The sequence below is a fragment of the Chiloscyllium punctatum genome, chromosome 41 (genome assembly GCF_047496795.1).
Source record: "Chiloscyllium punctatum isolate Juve2018m chromosome 41, sChiPun1.3, whole genome shotgun sequence".
Lineage (NCBI taxonomy): Eukaryota > Metazoa > Chordata > Chondrichthyes > Orectolobiformes > Hemiscylliidae > Chiloscyllium > Chiloscyllium punctatum.
In genome coordinates, this window is record NC_092779.1 from 28,436,935 (window position 1) to 28,455,437 (window position 18,503).

At 40.0% G+C, this 18,503-nt stretch overlaps 1 protein-coding gene across 1 annotated transcript in view; it reads right to left on the bottom strand.

Moving 5' to 3' along the window:
• LOC140464960 (collagen alpha-6(VI) chain-like) overlaps nucleotides 1-18,503 on the bottom strand; it is a 135,495-nt gene that overhangs the window by 109,126 nt on the left and 7,866 nt on the right. Inside the window, exons 2-4 of the mRNA XM_072560633.1 lie at nucleotides 8,295-8,396; nucleotides 4,989-5,600; nucleotides 2,827-2,892 (exon numbers count right to left, since the gene is read on the bottom strand). Of these exons, the coding sequence (XP_072416734.1) occupies nucleotides 2,827-2,892; nucleotides 4,989-5,600; nucleotides 8,295-8,370 (754 nt within the window). The 5' untranslated portion in view covers nucleotides 8,371-8,396. The remainder of the gene's footprint in view (nucleotides 1-2,826; nucleotides 2,893-4,988; nucleotides 5,601-8,294; nucleotides 8,397-18,503) is intronic.

Sequence of the window (18,503 nt, forward strand, 5' to 3'; positions counted from 1 at the left end):
CAAACCGCAAATTGGAGGAACAGCACCTCATCTTCGACCTACAGCCCAGTGGACTCAACATTGAGTTTCCAATCTCAAATAACCTCCCTTCCCATCTCCCAACTCCCTTCCACTGCTCCCTGCCATCAACGAGATTCATTCCTCCCATTGACCAACCAGGTCGTACCTCCTATCTGTCTTCACCTATCCCTACTTCACCACCCTGCGCCCACTGCCCCCTTTATCTGCAGCTCCCCCCACAGTCCTAAAGAAGGGTTACACCTGAAACGTCGACTTCTCCACCTTCTGATGCTACCTGGCTTGCTGTGTTCTTCCAGCCTCCTGCCTGTCGACTATGGATTTTAAAGCAGAATTGCCCCAGTCCTATGAAGGCAGATTTGAAAGTGAGACCAGGAGCATTGTTGGACATTAATGTATTCTATCAGTAGTCTGATATGATTCTTCTGAAAGGTAATCTCGTTAGAAGCAGGTGAAAACATAATTTGTTATTTCCATGTAGCAATCGGCTGTCAATTGGGACAAATTGAAAGTTGAATTAGGGAGAGGCAGGAGAGCTGTGTGTATGTCTGTGTGTGTTGGATGAAGTGAGACATATCTGGGATTTTTACAGCATGGAGACCACCTTCAGTGAAATCATCCCAGAGTCTGTACCATAGACCCGTGCGGGGTAAGGACTGGGAAAAACTCTTGATGTCTACAAGTACGCAGTCAAACATAGGCCTTCTTTCATTGCATTTAAAGGCAATTCAGGATGTCATAGCAGTTCTGCAATCAGTCCCACACATTACTCAGATGGTTGAGGTGCTGATATTGGCAAGTGGCAGTAACATTGTGGAGCATGACCGTGCTATGCTGTCTCAGGATGACAGCCTTTATCTTCCCACCACTGGCACTCCACCAGTTCCTTGCTGTTGGTTAGCCAGTCCAGACTGCTGTCAATGCTGGTGAGATAGTGCAGTCCATGTTTGGGTCTTTTAGAATTCACCGCCCTTCTCCTGCACTGAAAGTCAGCAGCTCCCCATCAAAGATAGAACTGTACAGTAGCACGATTACAAGCAAAGGTGCACGGAAGATTCACCCCCTAGGTGAAAATGATTAATCATGCTTGTAGCAATACCACATGCTTGGATTCTAAATTATATCTGGAATTTTGTTTTATGTGGATTGTTACTTTTGTATTGTGGCTAACTGTGATGGTGGGTAGCAGCAGGAAGGTGAGGTGTGCATCTCAGTGAAATGGGGGTTGTGTTTGCTGTTACTGAATCGCAGTTTAACAAGTTGTTCATAAACGTCTAGGCTGACCCCTGGATGACATATATAAAACTGACAGATTTTGCTATTTGATCCAAATAATTGTATCAGGCTTGGAATGTGCATTATTTATGTCATTTTTAGTGCCTCATATTACATTATTTGCACATCCATAAATCTCATCCCTTTTAATATGAATATTCCATGGTATTGTTGGTGGGTGCATAAATATCTCTGCAGTTTAGTGTCAAATACACCAAGCATTATGATGGAAGCAAAGTTCAATAAAAATTGACCAGCCTCATGATGCTGCTGAAACCTATACCATGGAGGAATGAGGCTTTCATACCCGAGAGACAGTAAGGACCATCACTACCATTGCTAGTGAAATACAGATAAAGGATGGACTTTGGGTTAATGCTTGAAAAGAAATGAAAATAGTGATTGCTGGCTGTGTACATTGCCAGTGTAATACCAGACCAATAAGGCATCACTTTTAATTGCTGGTCTGTGTTGAGCTGATCTCTGGTGCCACACTTTGCCCCAGTGGTACAAGGGGACAACTGAGTGGTCATAACAGGATCAGCTGATATTTTCATTCTCCCAGCAATAAAGAATGGGAATTCTGTGTTGGCAACTGATTATGTTTATATCCTCAGCAACATCAAATCCCACACCCACAAACCTAGACCCAGTGCACCTTCTGAGGGGAGCAGTGGCCTAGTGGTACTATCATTGGGCTATTAACTCAGAGACCCTGGGAACCTGGGCTCGACTCCTATCATGGCAGATGGTGGAACTTGTTTCTCCATTGAATTCAATCTGGAGTTAGGAGTCTGATGGTGGCCTTTAATCTGTTGTCCACTGTCAGGGGGAAAACCTATCTGGTTCACTAATGTCCTTTTGGGAAGGAAATGGCTATCCTTACCTGATCTAGCTAATGGGTGACTCCAGAGCCACAGCAATATGGTTGACTCATAACTGCCTTCTGGGATGGGCAATGAATGCTGGCCTGGCCAGCGATGCATTCATTCCCATGGATGAATGCCAAAAAATCAGTGTCACCCCTAGCTGCTCCTACGCTTACCATCAGAAACAAATTCAAAACTCTCATTGAGAAATAGGGCTATCTGAGCCTCTGTCATGCTGTAAAATGAACAATTATATTGGCAGATAATTGTTTCATGATATGCTGGAAATCCCATCCAATTTTAAACATACAGTTTAAAGTACACATTGACAATTTATCTTCAAGAATCCATTATTGCTAAATTGGTTTTTGTTTTTAGTAATTATGAATTAGGCAACCACTTTACTCAATACTTTTGAATTGTTGAAAACAAAGAAATACTGGAGAGCACAGCAGGTCAGGTAGCACACATAGAGTGGGAGCAAGCTAATGTTTCAAGCCTTGATGATTCTTCATGAGATCTAATATGAAGCTCTGATGAAGAGTCAACGAGACACAAAACATTAGCTTGCTCTCTTTCCATGGGTGCAGCCGGACCTGCTGTGACCTCCAGCCTTCTTTTTGTTTTGAGTACAGTTCCAGCATCTGCAGGAACATCCTCCTACCTTCTACATTAATTGCAGGACAGGGTCCATCTGGAACCAAAGGCCTTCTGGGAATAGATGGTGACACTAATCATAAAGAAAAACATATAAGTTTCATTATTTAACATCTATTTAGTGTAGAAAACATAGAATCCTTACAGTGCGGAAACAAGACATTCTGCCCATTGCATTCACACTGACTCTCTGAAAAGCAACCCCCTGCCCTATCCCTGTAACCCTGCATTTCCCATGGCTAACCCACCTAACCTACACATTCCCGAACATTATGGGCAATTTTGCATGGCCAATCCACCTAACCTGCACATCTTTGGACTGTGGGAAGAAATTGGATCAGCCGGAGGAAACCCACGCAGACATGGAGAGAACATGCAAACTCCACACAGATAGTCATCTGAAGTTGGAATCAAACCTGGGTCCCTGGTGCAGTGAGGTAGCAGTGCTAATCACTGAGCTACTGTGCCACCCTTGTTCACTACCAAAAAAAAAGTGAGGGTGTGAAGGTCTGAAACAAAAACAGAAATTACGAGAGAAACTCAGCTGGTCTGGCAGCATATGTGGGGAAAAAGCATAGTCAACACTGAGTCCCAGTGGTCCTTCCTCGGGACTGATAATAGCGAGCAAAAGGTGGTATTTATACAAATGACATAAACTGAAATGCAGACTGGGTGACCGCTTAGTGGATTAGCTACATGCGGTCCATCAAATTTACACCCAGCTTCCAGTTGCCTGGCATCACTGTGTTCCCTGGCCAACCTTTCCGCTGCAGTGCTCCAGCCAGGCTCAGTGCAAGCTGGAAGAATAGTGTCTCATTTTCTGCTTGGAAACCCAGCATCCTTCAGGACACAACATTAAATTCAATAATTTTAAAGCCTGAACACTTCCTTCCATGCCCTTTATCTGCCCCCAGGCTCTGTCATAACATGACCATAAAACCATTGCTGACTGTTAGAAAAGCCCACTCATGATTCACTCATGTCTCCAGACCAACAGCAATGAGGTTGATTTTCGACTGGCCTCTGGACAATAAATACTGACCAACCAGTGTCCACATCCTTGAATGAATTGGAACAAAGACATGGACTGCTTTTAACACCGCCAACATAGTTTCACTAATATATTGTTCCTCATTATTAGCTTTTCTTCTTTCCTGGCTTACTATTAACCATCTCTCTCTCTCTCTCTCTCTCTCTCTCTCTCTCTGTCTCTCTCATTATCTGCTCACTTCACCCCACCAACCCACCTCCCAGTATAAATCTTTCCTTGGCTCTTATTAGCTCTCAAGAAGGGTCACTGGACTCAAAACTGCTTGCTCACCCTAGATGCTGCCAGATCTTCTATGTTTCTCCAGTAATTTCTGTTTATGTTCACCAGTGAAATGGATATAGCAGATATTATGCAGTTGTCTTCCTTTTGGATTACAGGAATAAATTATTAACGTGAAGGAATGGTGGGATCAAAGAAAAAGTGCTTATTAGGATCAGTAGGTGTTCCACTAGGTTTTTAATAATCTAACTTTTCTAACTATTTACTCAATTGTAGTGGGGCACTCTTCTTCAATTTAAATGGATACTCTGAGTACAAAGTGTAAGGGAATTGCCTTGTGGAATATTCAATTTCCAGGGTAGTTCCTTCCAAGTTTGTTACTGCAAGGTTTTCACAGGATCCCAACGCGCAACACCCTCCTACACTTCAGAAACAATTATCTGGCTATTGGAAAACTCAGTCCTATTCTGAATGAATGAGACATCAGAAAACATTTATAATATTCCTCTCTCACTGTGATATGGTAGACATTAAATTTAAAAAAAAACTCTTACTGTTTCAGTTCATTCTTTCTTTGTAGCCCAACAACTCTTTAAATAGCGAAGATTTGGAGAAGCTGGTGTTGGACTGGGGTGTACAAAGTTAAAAATCACACAACACCAGGTTATAGTCCAACAGGTTTTGTGCTTCCAATTAAACCTGTTGGACTATAACGTGGTGTTGTGTGATTTTTTTTTAACCTTAAATAGTGAACTTTTACACAATAATCATTTGATGTTCTTTAGACAGCAGCAGCCACTCTATATTCTTACACAGCAAATTGATTCAAAGCAATACAAAGGCCTTCGCAACAGCAAATCATTCCAGTCTGAGTGAAAGTGAAGTAATTTGGGTTTTACCTGCTGGTGGTTTGGTCACTTCCACCTTTAAAAATTCTTGTATATTTTGGACTGTTTTAGTTAAATCCACTGCTAAATTTGTAAAACCAATGAAGTTATCCCTCTTGACAACGAATGGAGCATTTCCAAGATAGGCAACCTTTTGGAGTTCGCTTAAGTCTGAATTCTTTACACCAATGACAAAAACTATCACTCCGTCATTTCTTAAAGAAGTAGAAGAAATTTCAACATCATCGTTCGATGGTGCAGATGTAATTAATACTGCAATCTGGGGGATGCCTTCATTTTTTCGACTTCCAGCATCGGCTGTGAAGTAAGATTTATGCAGAAAATCCAAAGCCAGGCCTGTTTTTAGTGATGTTCCACCTTTATACTGGAACCTCCTCTTCAGGTAATTCAATACATCCTTCTTGGTTCTCAATGTATTGAAAGTAAACTCCACTTGTGCATCATGACTGTACTGAGCAAGCCCAATTCTGTGTGCATTGTTTCCTATGTTCAGCCTTGTCACAGTTTTTAAGATAAGAGCCCGTGCCTGTTTAAATGCTTGGGGTCCCATATTTTGAGATCCATCGACCAAAAATGCAATATCAGCAAAAGTTTCAGCATGAACTGTGAATTTGGGAAAAAGAAGATAATGTCAAAAACGAAACCAAAACATCTCCAGTCTCACTAAGTCTCATCAATCTTCAAATTCACATTTTTCAGGCACCTAATTCCATGAACTTACTCCTTGTAATCTACGTTTAAAGTTTATACTGACATTCCACCTTCATACTGGAACCTGTTCTTTTTAGCATGCTAACTGACTTGACCTCAAATCCTCAATTAGATAGATTTTCAGAAATTGTGAGAGAAGCTCAATTGAATGCTCAAATTGTAACTATGTGGTGATTAGAAGACCGCATTCTGGGTGAAATAAACAGTACTGATAATTAATACTGGCTTTCTCACAATCTCTAGGAACACAGGAGCATTAGACCGAGAAGCAAAAGTAAACCATTCAGCTGTTTGAGTCGAGAGTGTGTGATGCTGGAAAAGCACAGCGGGTCATGCGGTATCTGAGGAGCAAGAGACTCGACGTTTCAGGCAGAAGCACTTCATCAGGCTCCTGCCCGAAACGTCAATTCTCCTGCTCCTTGGATGCTGCATGACCCGCTGTGCTTTTCCAGCACCGCACACTCTCGACTCTGATCTCCAGCACCTGCAGTCCTCACTTTCTCCATTCAGCTGTTTGAACCTACTCCATAAAATCATGTTCTATTTGGTTGTGGTTCTAACTCCACTTTCTTTTCTGACTCCATAATCCTTGATTTACCAATCTAACAAAAATCTAACTAATTCAGTCTTGAATAAATTAAATAACACAGCATCCACTGCTTTTGGGAGAGATGGTAGCATCGTGGTAATGTCACTGGAATATTAACCCAGAGGCTAATGCTGTGGAGTCACAGGAACATAACCATGGCAGCTAGTGAGATTTACACTCTATTAATAATATGAGAGTTGAAATCTTGTCCTACGGGTGGTGACCATGAAGCTATTATCAATTGTTATAAAACGCATCTGCTTCACTAATGCACTTCAGGGATGTAAATGGGCTGTCCTATGGTGATTTGGCCTATATGTGACTTCAGACCACAGCTGAGAAGGTAACATTAACTGGCTTTGAAATGGATTAGATTAGATTCTCTACAGTGTGGAAACAGGCCCTTTGGCGCAACAAGTTCACGCCAACCCTCGGAAGTGTAACACATCCAGACCCATTCCCCAACATTTATCCCTGACTAATGCACCTATCACTATGGGCAATTTAGCATGGCCAATTCACAAAACCTGTATATCTTTGGACTGTGGAAGGAAACCCACACAGACACGGGGAGAATGTGCAAACTCCACACAGACAGTCAGCTGAGGCCAGAGTCAAACCCAGGTCCCTGGTGCTGTGAGGCAGTAGTGCTAACCACTGAGCCATCATGCTGCCATGGCTGGGCAAGGTACTCTGTTTTAGTGTGATTAGGGATAGACAACATTCAACACTGCCCCACTCTGTATATATTTTAAAAATTAAGAAATGAGAATTTCACATATTAACAAACCTCTGAAAGAAAACAAAAATCTATGAGAGCTATTATACTTTAAACTGTATTCCCTATTTCTGATTACAAGAACCTCTACAAGAGGAAATATATTCTCAATGTCCAACACTTCAGGCTTCTTCAGGATCGCACACATTTTAGTAAGGTCACCTTTCATTCTTCTAGACTGCAATTCATATTGTAATAATGTGAGGTCTGCACTTCTGCGAATGAACAGCTCAATCCCTCAGAAAATAACCAGACACTTATGCATTGCATGTATAAGATGGTAAGAAAAGACATCTTATCTTTAGCCTTACAGACCAATGTTCTAATTCTGTTATCTCATAACCCTTCCAGATTGAAGGAGTTATGGAAGATTATAACCAACGCCTTCACTATCTCAGAAACACTTGGAAGCAGGCTATCTGCTCCTCATTTTTCCAGAGGCTCTCTACATCTGCTTTTATGCAATTTGATATAGCCTACTCCTGATAGTTTGATACTTTTTTAAGCAAAACAATTTAAATAATATTTAATTTAAGCAATTATATTAAAATGGCAACGTGGCTTCTTTTTATGGGCAACACAAATTGGAATTAAGCAACTTTATATGTACACTGTGTGGACACTTTTGAGATAGTATTTTCAGTGCTTTTTTTTATGTGATATTTTATTACATTAAGTTTGGATGTTTCCTTGCTTTGGACCGGCTGACAGCCCAGTCTGAATTCCCCTCTCGGAGTTTGGCTGGGTTTGCAGGAAAAGAATTGGCTGCCCTACAATGCTTTGATAGCAAATATCTGTAACATTTTAGGCTCTTAGTTAATCAGCAATCAAGCAGGGGATGAATAAATTGTCATCAGGTGAGTAGGAAACTGCATAGAATGCTAAAGCTGACCTAATTTCCATCAGAACAAAATGAAAAGCTTTTGGTATAAGATACATAGGAGTGGTCAGAAGGAACCCAATTGAGAACCTCAGGGCAATTCTCTGCAGTACTTGTTTAACCAGTTAGAAAATACTCTTAACAGAGATATAAGATGAATACATAGAACATTAAGCATTTTCACTTCCATAATCAAATGTTCCTCTGAATTCAGTGATTTCCCTAACTGAATGCATAACTGAAAAGAAGCACCACTACAAATTCTTATTATTTAAGTATAAAACTTAAGGTGCCAACTTGAGAATACTTTGCTTAGTGTAAGTCAAAATATTTAAGTACCATGTTGCTGAGTGCTGATAAGATACAGATACATTGTCAGAAGAAATGAGGTCACTGGTGTTTCAAACAGCCCCATGTTGGCAGTAGTTCCAAGTGCTTTCCCTGTGAATAATATAAAGAAAATTATTAAGTATGTTATGTAGCTCATAATTTCTTTCTGTATTGTTATAGTTAAATGCATGGATATATGAAATAGAAACCGAGATAGACCACTTGGCCCTTCAAGTCTTCTCCACCATTCAAGTAGATCATGGCTGACTGGATTAATCCACATTCCCACCAACTCCTGACAACCTTTCATTTCCCTTGCTGATCAAAAATCTATGTTTTAACAATAATAAAGGACTGTCCTTTCACCTCCTTTTCAGAAAGTAAGTTCCAAAGATACTCTGTGAGGACAAAAAGTCTCCTCATTTTTGTTTTAAGTGGGAAATTTCTTATGTTGAAACTGCCAGCCCAAGTATGAGATTCTACCATAAGAGAAAACGTCATTGCCACTTCCATCCTGTCAAAACTCCTCATGATCCTCATGTTTAAACCAAGTCCCTCAAACCTCCGAGGGATATGCTGAGCCTGTCCAATCTTTCCTCATAAAGCAACCATTCATTTCAGGTATTAGTCTAGTAGACCTTGTCTGAACATTTTCCAGCACATTTACATCCTTTCTTAAATAAGGTGACCAATACAGCACTCAGCACGTCGATATAGACTCTCCAGTTCCTTACATAACTGAAGCAAAACCTCCTGACTTTTATATCTGATTCCCTTCATAATAAACAATAATATACTATTAGATATCCTAATTGCTTGCTGTAACTAACCTTTTGTGATTCATGTACTAGGTAAGCAGATCCATCTCAGAGCTTTGTAACCTCTCAGCATTTAAATAACATGTTTCTTTCTTTTTCTTATTGTTGAAAGGTGCAAGTTTACATTTTCCCACAATATGCTATATTTGCCAGATCTTTGTCTACTCATTTTATCTACATCACTTCATTATATCCTCTTCACAGCCTATTTTTATACTAGCTTTACTGTCGGCAGAAAATTTAATATCTGTACTTCAGTCTCTCCATCCAAGTCACCTATGTAAATGTGAAGAAGTTGAGACTCCAGCACTGATCCCTGTAGCAGATGATGTGTTAGATAACAAATCTTGTAACCATGTCAATATGTTACCCCCGACCCCATGAGATTTTGTTTTCTTTTCCATTTCCTTCCAGAATATTTTTGTTGGCACCTTATCAAATGTCTTCTCGAAATCCAAATATAGTACTTTCACTGGTTCCCCTATATCTTCAGAACATGCTGCTTCCCCAAACAACGCCAATTAATTGGTTTAACAGTATTTCACTTTTATAAAATCATATTGACTGCCTGATTAACTTGAATGTTTCTGGATGCTGTGCTATAATAATTTTGATAATAACTTCTAACATCTGTCCTCTGGCCTATATTAATTGAACTAAGCTTAATTTTCTATTTTCTGTCTTCTTCCCTTTTGAAATAAATAAGTTTCATGTACTATTTTCTGTTTGAATAGAACCTTCCCCAAATCAAAGGTATTTTGGAAAATTGAAAGCAATGCATCAACTATCTCATTAGCTGCTTCCTTTAAGACTTGAGGATGAAGGAGTTCAGGAGTCAGGAACTCAATGGCATGCAGCTCTAAAACTTTGCTAAGTCTCACTGGTTATTGTAATTTTCCTGAGCTCCTCTCTCCCTTCTATTTCCTGATTTACAGCTATTTCTGGGATGTTATCTCAAGTGAAGACTGATAAATTAAACAGATATTTTCTATCTGCCATCTCATTATTTTCTATTATTAATTCCTCAGAACTAATGTTCACTTTGTTAGCTTTTTTCCTTTTCAAATATTAGTGGCTCACTGGTCAGCACTGCTGCCTCACAGCACTAGGGATCCAGATTCAATTCCACCTTTGAGTGACTGTGTGGAATTTGCACGTTCTCCCCATGTCTGTCTGGACTTCCTCCAGTTTCCTCCCACAGTCCAAAGATGTGCAGGTTAGGTGGCTTGGCCATGCTAAATTGCCCATAGTGTTCAGTGGTGCGTAGGCTAAGGGGACTAGCCATAGGATATGTGGATTTACAGGGATATGGTAGGGAGCTGGGTCTAGGTGGGATGCTCTAGGTCTAGGTGGGTTGGTGTGGACTTGATAGGCTGAATGGCCTGCTTCAATACTGTCAGGATTCTATGATCAAATTCTAACTATCTGTTTTTTATATTTCTACATAGCTTTCTTCTATAACTTTCCTGTAATTTTTCCTACAAATTAATCTTCTGGTTAATTTTCTTTTAATACTCTGTCCCTTCATGTTTTCCTAGTGCTCTGTCCATCCTAAATGACCTAAAGCTCCAATTATCAGGTCCTAATCTGCATTATCAACAGCCGTATCTCTGTAATGCTATCAGATTACACTTATTTCTATTTGTGCTATCACCTGTTTTATTCCGAATGTACCAAGTATTCACATAGAGTATGTTTGGAGGATATAAAATCACGCACTTCTGAAATACAGAATGAGTTGTTTTAGTTATAATCTTGTTTGTTTTAAGAAGGTTTGTTTTAAAAGATGTGTATAATATTGCTTTGCTGTTAGATTGCACTGAATCTGTCACATATTAGCCAATATAAGAATTAAAGACTGTGATGTGAGCTGAAAATGTGGTGTTACTCTGAATCGGGGATTCTCAAAACCCCAGTATGGTTATGAGTTTTGGGGTTCCTGGTTTTATGGGTTCCAAATGATCAATAGCTGTGGTGGAGCTCTGGTTGGTTTCCGAAAGTTGCAAGGGGCCTTTAATTCCTCGGATGAAAATGGGACTGGTGGTGTAGGTGCTAGGTCACTTTAATTCCTGAGCCTCAGTTCTGTATACTGGACCAGACCACTGTCACCAAGACTTGAGGATCCGGGAGATTAGTTCCAGGTTTTGGGATAAGTGGTTAGACATGCAGCTGATCATGAATAGGGAGAAACCTGGGGCCCTGGCGTTCCTCGCAGGGATCAGAGGTATCCTTCTGCTCCTCATAACCCACAACAAAATCATTTTGTTTCAAAATATCCTCAACCCTTTAGCCTTATCCTTGATCTAAACTCCCTTTGCAATTAGTGCTCCTGTGGGGGGGTAATCACCAAATATGATTGTCAATTGCTAAAATAGATTTGGGATCTGATTGGCAACATTAGAAATAAGCATTTGAATTTTAATTAAATTCTCACCTCCCTGGCATGGAAGATCCCTCTGCTGCCCAGTTGTCATGATATTCTTGTGTTATCTAAATGCAACATATATGGGACTTGCAAATTCTGTTTACTTTAACATCACTCGTAGATTTATTTACAGCTGAACTATATTATGTATGATAAATAATAATGCCTTGACCCAGTTTGAGCCTTGAATAGTGCTGTGCGGAAAGCCTGTGGGCCTGTGATTTACATTCAGGTATTTGACTAAAACAGATTACACCATAAAGGGTAACACTTCATCTCTATTTTTCCAAAGATAGCTCTTGTAAACTACAAGTCAAAACACATAAGCACTGGGACTAGATGATTTAGATAGGGATTATAAAATTTACAAATAGAGTTGTTCAAGAGTCCATATATTGATTTGGCAGCTTCCCAACTTCTTGCGATCTGATATATTGCAGCCATCTGGATAAGTGGATTTTGTTCTTGGCTGTTCTTGGTCTGCAGTCATTAGTATGTTCACAGTTGTCAGGGTGTGTCCTCATTCGCTATGCTCAATTGGCATACTAAACATTTGTCTATTCTGGCTTCTAGTCCTCCTCAGTGTTGTTCCATACAGTATTATGATTTCATTTAATGTGGGGTATGATACTGATCTTTTGACTTTTGTGTATTTGGGCTGGTTTCACATATACACCACTTTTATTATGCCTTATCCACCACCTTGGAGAATTTGAACAGCTCATGGTGATGTCATTCTCACTGTTGGCATTAGGAACCCCATAACCAGAAATGCAGCTTTGAGATGTAACATAGCAGCATGAAACTCCTCTTTCTTTGTACCACCCTTCAAGATGAGTGACTTCATGGTGCAAACCATTCACTTGGTGATGTTGTTTGACATAGGGTAACACTTTGAGGCTGTCACATGGTTCATGCCCCATTTGGCGCACACATATCCCTGAATTGATATAGTTCCATTGCATTGTATGTGTACCAAAGTAAGGTATTGTATGCAGTTAATTTCACAGTTGTCTGCTTCGTCATTGAGTTCCAACAATTCTGATGCGTGTCTTTCAGAATTTGGACTGTGGGATATTTGCTGTATCTTCAATGTCAATCTTGTTTTGAGTGTGTAAGTTACCAGTTTTCTCTGGAAAAATAATACTGATTTTGGTAAAAGTTTCTAATTGGTTGACTTCATCAGCACAATGCAATGTAAAAAAATTGGTTCATCACCTGGTTACAATTTGTTCAAATTTGAGGCCTCATTCTTGATGAAGGGCTTTAACCTGAAACGTCGATTTTCCTGCTCCTCGGATGCTGCCTGACATGCTGTGCTTTTCCAGCACTACTCTAATCTTGACTCTTGACTTGAGTCTGTCTAACTGTGAACTGTGTATATTAGCTTAGGATTATATAGGTAATTACATTCAGTGCTGCTATTGCCAGACTGCTGTGCCTGTCTTCTGTTGGTTACGCCCTTTTGTAGCCTATGACTGCATCGTTGGAAGAGAATTTCTGATATAGGCAGACCAGTTTGGACCCCACACATTGCACAGATGTTGGAATGTAGCTTAGCTTCACGATGGGTGAATGGCTTCATGTTTTCTGCCTTCTGCTAACAGTGAATCAATGCTATGACCTTTTCTTTTTATCAAAGAGATTCTTTTGCAATGATTCAATAACTGATTCAATATGGCGCTGACACTCGGCAACTCTTTGCGAGCTCTCTGCAGTCGATGTTATTCTCATATTTTTTACAATCATTATCTTGCTTTTGTGCACCTCCTGTGCAGCCATAAACCTGCATCCTCACTGTCGAAATACCCAAAGTTCTGTATATCCTTGTAAGTTATGATCTGCCTGTACTGCTCACAAAACAAAACTTTTCACTACACTTAGGTACACGTGACAACAATGAATCAAAGCAAATCGGTGTTGAGGCAGTCACCAATTCCATTATCTGCTCCAATAATCTGAAAAGTCACAATTTTTACCTTTGTTATGACACTAACTGAAAAATTGACCAATTGGGTACCTTGGCTTTTGCCCAGTTCATCAGTTCTAAGCAATGAATTCTAAAATTGACTCTTGTATGCAATTAGTCTTCTTGGACTTTCCATAACCTTGCAGGATCTCTGTGGTCCTCTAGATAATCCTAAAGTATTAATGTGGTACAAACCCTCATTACCAACTGTTGTCAGTATTGTCCCAGCTTGTTTAACCAGTTCTGAAGCTGTTTGGTCCATGAAGCATAGCGGAATCCCTTGTTTAAAAAATATGAACTCCGACAGTAAATTTGTAACTTTCCAGTTCCATTCTTCTTCAGTCTGATTGTCTTTTCACTTATATTTAACTTTGTACACTCCTCTGTGCTTTCAGCAATTTGTTTCCCCTTTTGTGCTTCCCTATTTGTTTTGCCTTGATTGTTTGTTTTAAATATGCTTTTGGCTGTTCCTGAATGCAGTTTGCTTTTTTTTCCTGTTATTTGTACTTTGGCATGTTTTATTTTAGTCCAGCACAAGATTGATGCCTGTTAGGCTTTCAAATTTGAAATAATGTTTGAATAGGATGGGCTTGAATCAGCTGTTGCCTGTATGAACATGGCCAATTCAGAAATATTGTTTCTCTCTGGGAACATCTGGATTGCTGTTATATTTTATTTCCTGCTGCTTCCCTTGGCCTTTAGGTTTGTAAGGCTGGTTCCGTCTTTCGTGTGCTTTTGAATGAAAAGTCATCCCAGGTGCATACCATGTAACAATATTCTGAAGTCAAAAAGTAACACAAGATAGGTATGGCAATTTAGAATAGATGTAGAATCCCGACAGTGTAGACACAGGCCCTTCAGCCCAACAAGTCCACACCGACCATCCGAAGAGTTACCCACCCAGACTTATTCCTTGACATTTACCCCAGACTTCTTTTCCTTGAAGATTTCTGGTGGGTTTATCTACAGCTAAACTAAATCTGCAGCACAGAGTAATTTCCAAATATAGCCTGTGCCTCAACTGTTGCAATGCAGAGAGCCTGGAGCCTGTGTCCATGTGACAACGTTCAGGCTTGTTTGTATGTTGATCTCTTAAAGGGCCATCACCCCAAAGTGGTAATACATTTGCAGCCAGCCTGTCAAATGACACAGGTTATGAGCTAACCAATAAAGATTCAGTGACCAGGTTGCTGCAAGAATTTCAATGCACACCCCACCTCATTCCAATAGCCATTTTAGAGTTTGGATTTTGTTTTAGTGGGAAGTGGGTTTTCATCTATGTGTATGAGGGGGTTTAATAACTAAATTTATCAGTCTATTTGCAGCTATGATTTTAAAACCACTTCGTTAGAGATCAGGAGTATGATTCCATGGGAATTTAATTATAAAGGAAGACTCAGATAATATTCTGGAGAACTCAGGTTCAAATCCTGCTATGGTTGTTGATGGAATTTGAATTCAATAAAACTCTGGAATTAAAATTCTAATGATGCCCATGAACTGATTGTTGAAAAAACCCATCTGGTTCACTGATCTCCATCAGGGAATTAAACTGTCATCCTTACTTGGTCTGGCCTACACGTGGCTCTAGATCCACTACAATGTGGTTGACTCTTAACTGCCCTCTGGGTAATTAGGAATGGGCAATAAATGCTGTCCTAGCCGGTGATGCCCTTATCCTGTGAACAAATATGAAAAAATTATCAGGCTTTAACAGCCGCAATGAAACTTTTTAGCTTTTTTTTGTAGAAGTGGAGTTAAATAATTTTGTGATATTTAGCCCAGCATTCTGAAAGTATGTTGGTCCTTTGCAGCATTTCTGTACAACTTTGTCAGTAAAAGATTGACAAGGACAACGGAACCATTCCTTTGTAAATAATTGTAAGGATTAGCGCAATATGTTGATTGGGGCAAGGTTGTTATTAACAACAAGGGTTTTCTGCTCAGCTTAATAGTTGGAGAGGGCTGTCTCTTTATTTGTTGCAGAGTAAAACCAATCAAATGTGATAAAATCAGTCGCCTTTCAGATCACCTTGACTCCTCTGCTTCTTCCTTCTGTTGTTGAGACAAGTGAAAAGGCTGCTAAGTTACAGTTACTGAATTTTTTTCCTCATGGGGCCATCGTGAGAAGTCCCATTCTCAGGGCACATTTATACAGGAAATGGCATGTAACGACTATTATAGAGTCATAGAGAGGTATAGCACTGAAACAGACCCTTTGGTCCAACTCGTCCATGCCAACCAGATACCATAACCTAATCTAATCCCATTTGTCAGCATTTGGCCCATATACCTCTAAACCATATACCCATCCAGATGTCTTTTAAATGTTGTAATTGTACCAGCTAACACCACGTCCTCTGGCAGCTCATTCCATACACGCACCACCCTCTGTGTGAAAAAGTTGCCCCTTGGGTCTCTTCTTTATCTTTCTCCTCTCACCCTGAACCTATGCCCTTTAGTTCTGGACTCCCCCACCCCAGCGAAAAAGATCTTGTCTATTTTCCTACCCATGCCCCTCATGATTTTATAAACCTCTGTAAGGTCACCCTTCCGCCTCTGATGCTCCAGAGAAAACAGCCCCAGCCTATTCAGCCTCTGCCAATAGCTCAAACCGTCCAACCCTGGCAACATCCTTGTAAATCTTTTCTGAACTCTTTCAAGTTTCACAACATCCTTCCAATAGGAAGGAGACCAGAATTGAATGCAATATTCCAAAAGTGGCATAACCAACATCCTGTATAGCCGTAACATGATCTCTCAACTTTTACCCTCAATGCTCTGACCGATAAAGGAATGCATACAAACGTTGTCTTCACTATCATATCTACCTGCGACTCTATTTTCGAAGAGCCATGAACCTGCACTCCAAGATATCTTTGTGGGAATACTGATATTAAAACCATTATGTCCTGCCACCCACTACTCACCACACTTCAGGTCAATCCTGATCCATGTATGCAAAAGGAACATGTATCCACAATACCAGTGATATGACCCATAATACCTGACATGGATCTCATTCTACCTTCAAACTCCACCAGTGGAGACAGTAAAGATTGGAAGAGAAGTAATGCAACAATGTCTTGGGATGAAGTTTCTTACTTGACTATAGAATGCAAATAATTCAAGACTGCTTTATGTTTGGCATGAGACAAGCCAAGATTCTTCTATTAGTTCACAGATTTGGCATATTGTTGCATTCGTGAGCTGAAGGACGTGAGGTTTTCTGACTAATTACATCATGCCTCATTACCTCATTATCTCCATTAATTTCCTGCTGGAAGGGGAGGCCAGCAGGAGGTGAAAATATCTTTTACCTGGCCCAACTTCCAATAGAAATTCATCAAGCATCTTGGCTGGGGAAGAACTCTGGCAGAGCAGAAACTGTTCTGTTACCACAAAATGACATTCTGGAATTTCCAGATCATTTTACAATTAGACTGAAGTCTTACAATGAACGTTTCAAGCTCATATATTTAATTTCTAATGAAGTTTGTACAAAGTGTCTAGAATTACTCACATCACAAATTACTCTATCCATAACTTTATCCAGTTTATTAGCAGCTATAGTTAATAACCCTAACATATTGATATTAAATATACAAGTTACAGAGCATCCGTTTTTAATATGGGGAATTCCATGGACATTACAGCCTCTGATTTCCTTCATTATGCTCTTGACAAAACATCCACTATAGCAATTTGTGTTCCAGGCACTTAAATGATTTGTAAATCATATGGTTAATGAGTTAAGCTCCACCAAAACAAACAATTTCTTATCTCTCAATGTTTCCAAAAATAATGCAAATGATTATGATTCGTATAAATAATGGTTTATTCCATATAGTTGGTGGTGCATAATTTAAAATATGCATATGGTGGTGGCATAGTGGTTAGCACTGCTGCCTCACAGTGCCAGGGATCCCAGTTCGAACCCACCCTCCATTAGCTGTATGTGTAGAGTTTGCACATTCTCCTCTGGTCTGCGTGGGTTTCCTCCGGGTGCTCTGGTTTCCTCCCACAATCCAAAGATGTGCAGATTAGGTGATTTGGCCATGCTAAATTGTCCCATAGCATTCAGAGATGTGTAGGTTAGGTGCATTAGTGAGGGGTAAGTGTAGAGTAATATGGTAGGGGAATTGGTCTGGGTGGGTTACTCTTTGGGGGGTCAGTGTGGACTTGTTGGGCCAAATGGCCTATTTCCACACAGAAGGGATTCCATGATCATGAAGATGATGAAGAACCAACACTAGATTGAATGTTTCCTCCTTAACCATTGAATGTTTTTGTTGATGCTCAGTTTATTTGAAAAGTAACTGACAGGGCATTTGATCTCCATCTCATCGTCCTGCAGTAAAACATCCCCTACATCAATATCACTGGCATCAACAGCAGGTTTAAATGCCTTTTCATAATTAGGTGTGACTGAGACTGGTGCAGTTGTCAACACTGCTTTCAAGTTTTCAAGATAACTCTGACATTCTTACCTGTGGCCCAGTTTTCTGCTTGTCTTCAACAAATGTGTTGAAGGTACCTCAACAGTGCTGAAGTTCAGAATGAATTTCAGGTAAAATGCATCCCTGCCAACATATCGCAAAATTTCACATTATGTTTTAGACACAGGAAAATCCAAAATGCCTTTATTTCCTTAGGTACCACTTGGCCTTGTTCCACAATCTGGTTGAAATATGTTCCTGACGTGTGTGTGGCAAGTCTGGCAGCATTTGACCACGCCTTTACATAACTCTGGCCAATAAAAATGTTTTAAGACCTTAAACTCTGTTTTCTTAACAGCTAATGACCTGCCTTTAGAATTTTGTGGGCACCCATAAAAGTTCATTGTGATACTCAAAGGGAACGAAGACCTGATGATTACTTTCTATTTCCTAAAAGGCTGGTATTCGAGTTAGTCTCCATTTCCCCATTAGGATTTTAGTATCCAAATAATAACACTTAGGGATGGATTCTGATTTGATTTCTGAGTAGGCTGTTTGGTATGACTG